This window comes from Aulonocara stuartgranti, assembly GCF_965226115.1.
Source record: "Aulonocara stuartgranti genome assembly, chromosome: 12".
Lineage (NCBI taxonomy): Eukaryota > Metazoa > Chordata > Actinopteri > Cichliformes > Cichlidae > Aulonocara > Aulonocara stuartgranti.
The window spans coordinates 25,661,379-25,669,566 of NC_138948.1; the positions used below are offsets into that span (position 1 = coordinate 25,661,379).

The 8,188-nt window shown below is 39.9% G+C and overlaps 1 protein-coding gene across 5 annotated transcripts in view; it reads right to left on the reverse strand.

Annotated features, from left to right (window-relative positions):
* The window catches only part of hectd4 (HECT domain E3 ubiquitin protein ligase 4), a 39,055-nt gene extending 31,717 nt beyond the window's left edge, over positions 1-7,338 (reverse strand). For all 5 annotated transcript variants that reach the window (XM_082556167.1, XM_082556168.1, XM_082556166.1 and 2 more), the window contains exons 1-4: positions 6,654-7,338; positions 3,014-3,567; positions 844-933; positions 630-757 (exon numbers count right to left, since the gene is read on the reverse strand). In XM_082556167.1, coding sequence (XP_082412293.1) covers positions 630-757; positions 844-933; positions 3,014-3,567; positions 6,654-6,800 — 919 coding nt within the window. In that variant the 5' untranslated portion in view covers positions 6,801-7,338. The remainder of the gene's footprint in view (positions 1-629; positions 758-843; positions 934-3,013; positions 3,568-6,653) is intronic.
* Positions 7,339-8,188: the final 850 nt, after the last annotated feature.

The window sequence follows — 8,188 nt, forward strand, 5'->3', positions numbered from 1 at the left end:
AGACAGCTGAATAACCTGTAGGGGCAGGGATCAACAAAAGAGTGGACAAAACCAGGCAAGAGAATTAGGATGCAAAAAAAGTGGACCAAGTCTTTGTTTTGCAGACTTTTGCAAATTCAGAAATAGTGATGTCTTCAGAGATCTGATAAAAAAAAAAAAAAAAAAGACTTAAAATGAACAGATCCATTTAGCTTGAAAAATAAATGCTCAGATTTACTTTATGGCTCAATAAAAATAGATGTACAGTATGCCCTGTTCAGCTTCCATCACACGTCAGATAGTCATCTGTGAGACAGAGAGACATCACTCCACTTCCTCTCTTTTATCCACTTAAGATCTTTAGTTTCAACTCAAGACAAAATGTTTTCTCTATATGTGACAGCGAATGAAACCCAAAGAGGAACAATGGTCTTTCCACCCTTGATAATTGCTTGGATTTAAGATGCATTTCAAACAAGTTCAGTGAATAAATAAAACAGGAAGGAAGTATTATGATGGCAAGTGAGACAAGGAGCATCTTTTCCACAACTTACATTCCAGAGAACTAAAAACTTTCAACCATGGCTGCATATTATTTATATCTTTTCATTTTAAGTATCACAAAAACTTTTTCTGAAATTGTTTTCTACCTTTACTCTCTGCTCCTCCAGCAGAATTATCTGGTGTGGGCAGCATGTCCTCAAAACCCCAGGAAACACAATGTTTTCCCCCCAAGAGGCAGGATGGAGACCCCGGGCCTCCTTCCAGGAGCAAAAGTCTTGAACAGGAGAAATATAATGTAGTTACATGTTGGGGAAGTTATTAGGCATTGTCTTTCAGTTAAATCAAAACAGTTTCCCTCACCTGTACAGTACGTCTGACACAGGGAGGTGGCCCAGATCAGTTTGTTTCTGCAGCAGGTGAACTGTGTGGATGAAGGTCTTCAGGGATCCCCTAGAAATGAGTTTGGCAGATTATTCAAGAGAGCTCAACGTGAAACACAAGTGAAAACTCATTGTTAATCTTTCCTGGAGCCGCAAGAGGAATAATAACTTGGCATGAATTATGGGCAGGATCTGATGTAAATTTAAAAAATTTAAAAGAGATTATGCCACATTGAGCAATCTTCTTAACTTTTACAGATTTTACTCAGTCAAGAATTAATTAACTTATGGACCACGTTCAGGTGTGTGTATTTTAATTCTAAAAACAGTCTACGAAATCAACTAAAACCCAATGCTTGTACCAGAGAAAGGGTTAAGCTATGAAATTATCACTCGTATGTTTATAATAACATTTAATAGTGCTACTGGGAGTATTAAAATCAACAACTAAGACCGAGGGACACCATCAATGCAAGCCTCATGAAAGTGAACCCCGCAATGCCATACTATGTAAACATCTAAACAGCTGATATCAACATCCTGTGCAGTCCATTTGCTTACATAGCCCTCCTATACAGAGAATTTACTAACCAACTCCAGATGAGGTGGAGGGGGGGAGAGAGGGTGGTTAAAGCTGATAGCCCTTTAATTAGCTTCCACTGCTGGGTGAAAAAGCATCAGGGCTAGATAGTTCCCCACAACAAAGAGCTCTCTGCCTCAACAGAAGGTGAACAAAGAGTGGAGAGTTCTGGTTTTGACAAGTCAAGATCAGCTGTCACCAACAGAAGCTTGAGCTCAGGCACAAATACAAAAACTAAACAAACAAGGATATTCTGCTCATCTGTGCAGAAAAACTAAAAAACAAACAAACCAGATTAAAGATTAGCTTCTTCAGATATATTTTTGTGTGCTTGCTTCTGTTCTTTGCACGCAAGAATACATGAATATGTCTGACAAGTTGAAAGGGTAAGGGTAACGGCGCAATTTACAAGCATTGTTTGGGTCCACCTGTCCCCTGAAAGGAAAAGGTCACTTTAAATCATAATAAAGGTGCTCTGAGTTATCACATTTAGCCTATAATATAATATTTCTGTGTTTATGTGTGTTGAGGTGAGCAGTCTTTTCTAGGATAACAATGCCTCCACATCAATAGGGTACAAAGGAACACTGAATGAAAGTATGTAACTTATATGAGTCAGAAGTTTCACCAGATCTCAAATCAAATGAACACCTGTGGGAGATTATGAACCAGAATGTAAGACAGAGCTCCCCACTATCCAATCAAAACACCAAACAAGGTAAAGTCTTGATATATTTTCGAAGAGTTCTAGAGAATGAACAAGGCACAATGAAGAGCAAAACAGCTTCATTAAAGCTGTTTTCCTGAATGTTTCTAGACAATACCTGATGTGAGTACATGTAGAACTATCCATTTAAATGTCTTTTACATTTTATCTCCCTTGTACAAACTCTGTGTGAAGTTTACTGAAACCGATGTGGACATATGTGAAAATAGTGCAGGTAAAAACCTGGTAAATTTAAAGTCAATCGCCCTGTCCTGCTTTCTGCATGCTATTCTCAGGCAGAGCCCTCATCTAAACCAAACATCAGTATTTAGAAAGCAGCTGCCACGAATTATCTCCTACACACAAGGCCCCCCTGTGCTGCCTAATGAAGTTAATAACAATGACTGAAACTAAGAAGAAAAAAAGAAGTATTGTTTTCCAACAGCACTACTATCTTACTTCAACAGAGTGTAGTTCTGACTACAAGTTCATGGAGCCAAAAAGTCTGTTCATATCCATAAGCTTAAAATCATACCAAAATCTCAACTACTTCTTTATCTTACATTACAAATATCAAAGCAAGATTACCACAGTGCGTTGTGTGGTTCTTAAGAAAAAAAGTTAATAATTTAATGTTATTGCCTGATAACAAAAATTGCCACTTAAGAAGAGTATTGTTTTTTCTTGATAGCTTATTTTCACAGGTTTTGCACTTCAATGAGATCTTGTATGTAATCATTCAGTGAATACCATTAGTACAGCACACTGTCTACAAGACAAATGGTAAATGACAAGACAAGACAAAAACAGAATGATCCTAAGAAGGATCCAGGTAGAACAGCAAGGAGGAACGGATGGTCTCACCTGGCACAGGCAAGTGCCACGAGTGCAGCAGCAGCGTTTTCCCTCTGTCTGTGCGTTTGTAGGATCTGCGGCTGAGTGTGTCCATGCACTGGGCCTGACTCCTGGGCACCATCTTCTAGCCAGGAGCATAGCAGTCCCTCCAGGCCATTGAGGCAGTCAGCGGGCTCTTTGCTAAGGCTCAGCGGCTGGCAGTCCCGGAGGCAAGCTAGCAGTACCTCTGCTGTGACACCGCAGAGTGCTGGGTCACTGCGAGTTTGGGACTGTAAAAGGGGAAAGACCAGCAACAGGCCGACACGGGAAGTGAAGGGCGCCTGCTCGGGTTGCTGGAGCAGACCTTGTCTTTTGAGCAAGGCCAAGGTCTCCTCATCAGCCCCTCCAGTCCCTTCTCGCTCCTGCTGCTCCTCCAGGGCCAGCTGCCGCTGCGCCCCCCACAGGCCACGCAGGGCATTGAGACGATACTCCAGCAGACGGGCATATGCATTGCTCTGATTCCCACAGACAGCACGCAGACGCTCGGCAAGCTCTACCGGATTCTTGGTCTCAAATGTTAGAATCTATAGGGCAAAGGTAGTGGGAGAGAGGAAAAAAATCAGGTATTAAACTGTTCACTTTTTTCTTGACCATTTTAGAAAACAATAAACAGTGTATTATTTAGAGATGGGAGACAGTCTTTTGTTTCCTGGCAATGCTGGCTACAAACAAATGAAATCTTCCTTATCAGCAGAAACTTTTAATCAGAATACAGAAAAGACACTATGGAAGAAAAGAGGAGAGCAGTGAGGAATTTTATTCTTACTGACGTAAATTTAAATAACACAGCTGTGTTACACACAAGTGACATCCAAATTTTACTGGCGAAAAACTAAGAATTATTTGCAAAAACAGCAAGATGTTAAAATCTTTTTCAATTTGGCAATTTAAAAAAAAAACAATACGAAAAATCTTGTTCTTATGTAAAACGCCGCCATTCAAAAGTGGGGTATATACATGACTTATGAAATACATTTGGTTTATGAAGATCTGGTCATAAAGCATTTCCCTAGTTAGCTACGAATCATTTCCACAGAAGGAGCTCTTGTTTTTCCAAGTCTTTGGACTACGCAGTAATGGTCAGAGATAGCAAAGCACATATCCTATCACAAGTGAAACAATGTGCCTCATGTGCACTTAGGCAGCATTTCAGATATTGATTACACATGAATCATGGACTAGAAAAAAAAAATCCATTATAGCATTTAGCAGGCACAATTTGTATTGATTCAATTTCAGAAACGCTGCTTATGTTACAGTAACACCCCATAGCTGGATGCTGGGCCTTCACCTTGCTCTGCAAAAACTGCTGCAAGCGGATAAAAATAGTCAGCATCACAACACCTACGATAACGGCACTGAATGACCGAGCCAGTCTTAAAACTGGACACATGCCTTAAATGTGGAGGATCTGAATGTTACCAAGAATAAATAAACAAACAAACTGAGAGCCTAACAGTGACGCAAGAATGTCTTCTTATTTTATGTTTTAGTACCATTTAGTGGGACTACCCACTATAAATACAAAGTTCGCATTACTACACATAGCTCATCTATTTTGGCTTTGCTTGATAAAACACACGTTTTAGCATTTTATGTTAAGGATGAATCACGCTATACATTATGTAACCATACTCTTTTTTTCAATATCAGTGCTAATTCATAATTAATATGGAAGTTGAAGAATTTATTACCATAAAATGTCCATCATAAGAAACCCTGCTGTAGGTCATTATGAATGGTTATTTTACAGTAAAGTAAAGTTTTGCTTTGAAGCTTTACCGAGTCCTCAGTTTAAGCATTCTACTCTTACAAACATTTTCCAAACTGGAATCCTGAGAACTCAGTAGTAAAGAAAGGCTCTGGAAATGTTGTGTTTCTAACACAGGCACCTCTAGTGTTAAGAACATGGTGTGTGGAATTGTGCTAATAAACTGCTTCTTCCACTATGCAGAGACTATTCTGTATTTGAAAAGTTTTGGTGCCTACCAAGGCCTACCCCAAAACCAGGTGATCAAGGATAAACTGGTAATGCAGCTATTTGGGACATAGTTTGAACTAACAGAAAACATAAAAGCTGCATGTACAGATTCATGAGTTTGATTTGGTGGCCTTTCTTCATATAAGCCTAGCCCATTGTGACTGTAATTAAACATTCACAAAAACAAACCTGTTTTGTGGCTATTAGTACAAGAGTAAAGATAACATCATATAAACAAATATTCAGTTTATTGATCTTTTTTTTTTTCAGATCCAAAAGATCTAAGCAAGGAATTTGGAAACATACATTTTAATTAAAATGTTGTAGGTAGGTAGGTAGGTAGGTAGGTAGGTAGGTAGGTAGGTAGATAGATAGATAGATAGATAGATAGATCGATAGATCGATAGATCGATAGATGTAAAACTGATATTTTGTAAGAATAGTGCAGATTGCAATAATAAATATGTACACTATAAAGCTAAGAAAAACAGCTGCATTAAGGTGTAACACAGAAATATGCTTTAAAGCATCTGTAAGTGAAAGCCTTGAAATGCAAGTATGAACTCTTGTAAAGGTTAAGTTCAGCACACAATTCATAACTATTCCCACTTTATCATGAAGTTTGCTTGTTTAAAGCCAGTAACCATCACTGTCTGTTAGTCTACTACTCATCAACAAGCAACTCCGAGCACAAATTAGACCCCAGCTCATGAACATGTGACATGAAGACTGCCGCAAATATTCTCCACGGTCTGGTGGATCCTGCTAGATTCAAAACAAGGCACAGTAGGGAAATATCGAGTATGTAAATATGCGGTGTTAGCTCGTTGTTTCCATCAGAATCACTGTAAAGTTTCTGGTCATCTAACAACATTGATTCTTCCGGTTATGGGATGAGACTTTCAAAATAAAAGTCGTTTTAAAAGCTTAAACATTTGGTAAACAATAGAGTCTGCAAAACATAGCTTGTTTTGTGCTTCGAGAACAAGATTCAGAGCAGGAGAGATGAGAACTGTTTTTCCCCTGCGTTTGACAATGACCATAAAAACACTTCTCAAGGAAAGAGCAGCTATGTCACCTTTACAAAGACTAAATCTGTTTACTATGCACTAAATAAGCCAAGATCTAGTCAGGAAAAATAAAGGCATACATGCATGTGTTTAAGTGAAAAAAAGTAGGAGCTGTGTAGCTTGATACCTGAAGTACACCTCTAATTGACATATTAGCTCAACACTGAGTACAATATTAAGTACCAAATCAATATGACTTCCACATTAATATACTAGAAGAAAGACACTACGTAACATTAGAGATTTTAGAAATGAAATTTACCATGTTTGTAATAGGTTATATTTTGAAGGAAGGGGCAGGAATTGAGTTGACACGGCTCTCGGTTACCTTGATGGTAAATTTAGCAGGACAGGAAACTTGCAAACGTCTGCACTACCGTTATTACGGAGGGTGTGTTTCAGGTGACAGTCAAAACTAATTCTTACATTAAATAAACAAAAAGACACACTGATCTCATATATACACAAATGTTCCTGTATACAGCTCTTTATGTTTGTTTGCATGTGTGTGTGTGAGAGAGAAACTGAGCTGGAAAAAAGAGCGATGGCTTTTACCCACCTCTTGTTCGGTGTCCCCCTGCTCCGATACTCCAATTTCACTGGGCAGTTCGGCCAGATCTGTGACCCGAATGAGACCGTCGTGGAGAAAAATGGTCTCCTCCTTCACCGAAAGCCACTGGGACGAATCCACAGCCCCGGAGCCCATCGCTCTCCCCTCCGACAGCGTAGCCAAAGGGGTCGAACATTAAAAATTCAGTGACAGAATGACAGAAACGCCCTAGCTAGCCTGATAGCGACTCACAATAACATAACGGCCGTCAGCGCCGAGGTCTTATCTAATGGTAGTGTTTGACAAGGGAGACAAGCTAACTTGACGAGTGCCAGTCAGCGGGCGAGTTGTAGTGGCAGGTGTTCTTTACATTACATGGGTGCTCTGGTCATGCTAACAGCGGCTGCTAGCTGTCTGGCTCAGTTAGCTGAAGCGGAGCTAACTTACCGTACGGTATCGTTATAGCGTTACCGAGCAGAGTGGGCGTGACAGCCGTGCTAAATCCGTTATTGCGTCGCACCGTCTAAACGACAGTCTTTTCAAGACGCAAAGTGAACCTGTAGTACTCTCATTTCACGGCTACAACCCGACTGCAAGCAGCTCTACTAATGGCCCGGTATCTGTCAGTGCCTGGAGAAGATAATGAGAGTCACCAAGCTGTCAGTGCGACGCCATGTTTCCAAGGCCAACTAACCGCTCCCAGAATGCACCGCGTGCTAAAATAAAAGCTGTCTAAAGTCATTTATTTTGGTATCTAAAACCACATCTTATCACAGCTGTGAAATGACAAAGGCACATTTATTATTTAATTTAAAGATCTTTAAAAAAAATCAATGTATTATTATTATTATTATTATTATTATTATTATTATTATTATTAGTGCCATCTGCCTCTATCACACCCTAACCCTAACACCCTCCTCTGTCACAACAACCTTTTGAATGTGCTCTTTCACTACATCCATGAACTTTCTCTGTGGTCTTCCTGTTTTCCTCCTGCCTGGCTGGAGACAACAAATTTTGTCCAGTATAGCTGCTAGCCCTCCTCTACACATGTCCAAACCATGTCAGATTTGCCTCTTTGTCTCCAGACCTCCCAATCTAAGCTGTCCCTCTAAGACAGTCTTAACATTTCAGCTCAGCCTTCTTTCTTTTTGTCAGTGCCACTGTTTCCAAACCATACCTCATAGCAGGTCTCACTGCCATCTTGTAAACCTTCCCCTTTACTCTTGCTGCTATCCTTCTGTCACAAACCACCCCTGAACCAGCCTGAACCAGCTCCACTCTCTTCTTGACCCTAGGTATTTAAACTTGTCCACCTTCACTGGCTCCTCGTAGCTTCACTGTTATACCTGACTCCATCTCATTCATAGACATGCATTCTGTCTTGCTTCTACTGACTTTTATTCCTCTAAAGAAAGAGCCAGTGGCTGAATATTCAAGCACTTAAATTTTTTGATTTACAGCTGCTGCATGCGGGAAGGCAAATCAGCTGTTGTTCTTTCTAAGGAAGTTGTGAAGTTTTAATGTAGACATGACAATAA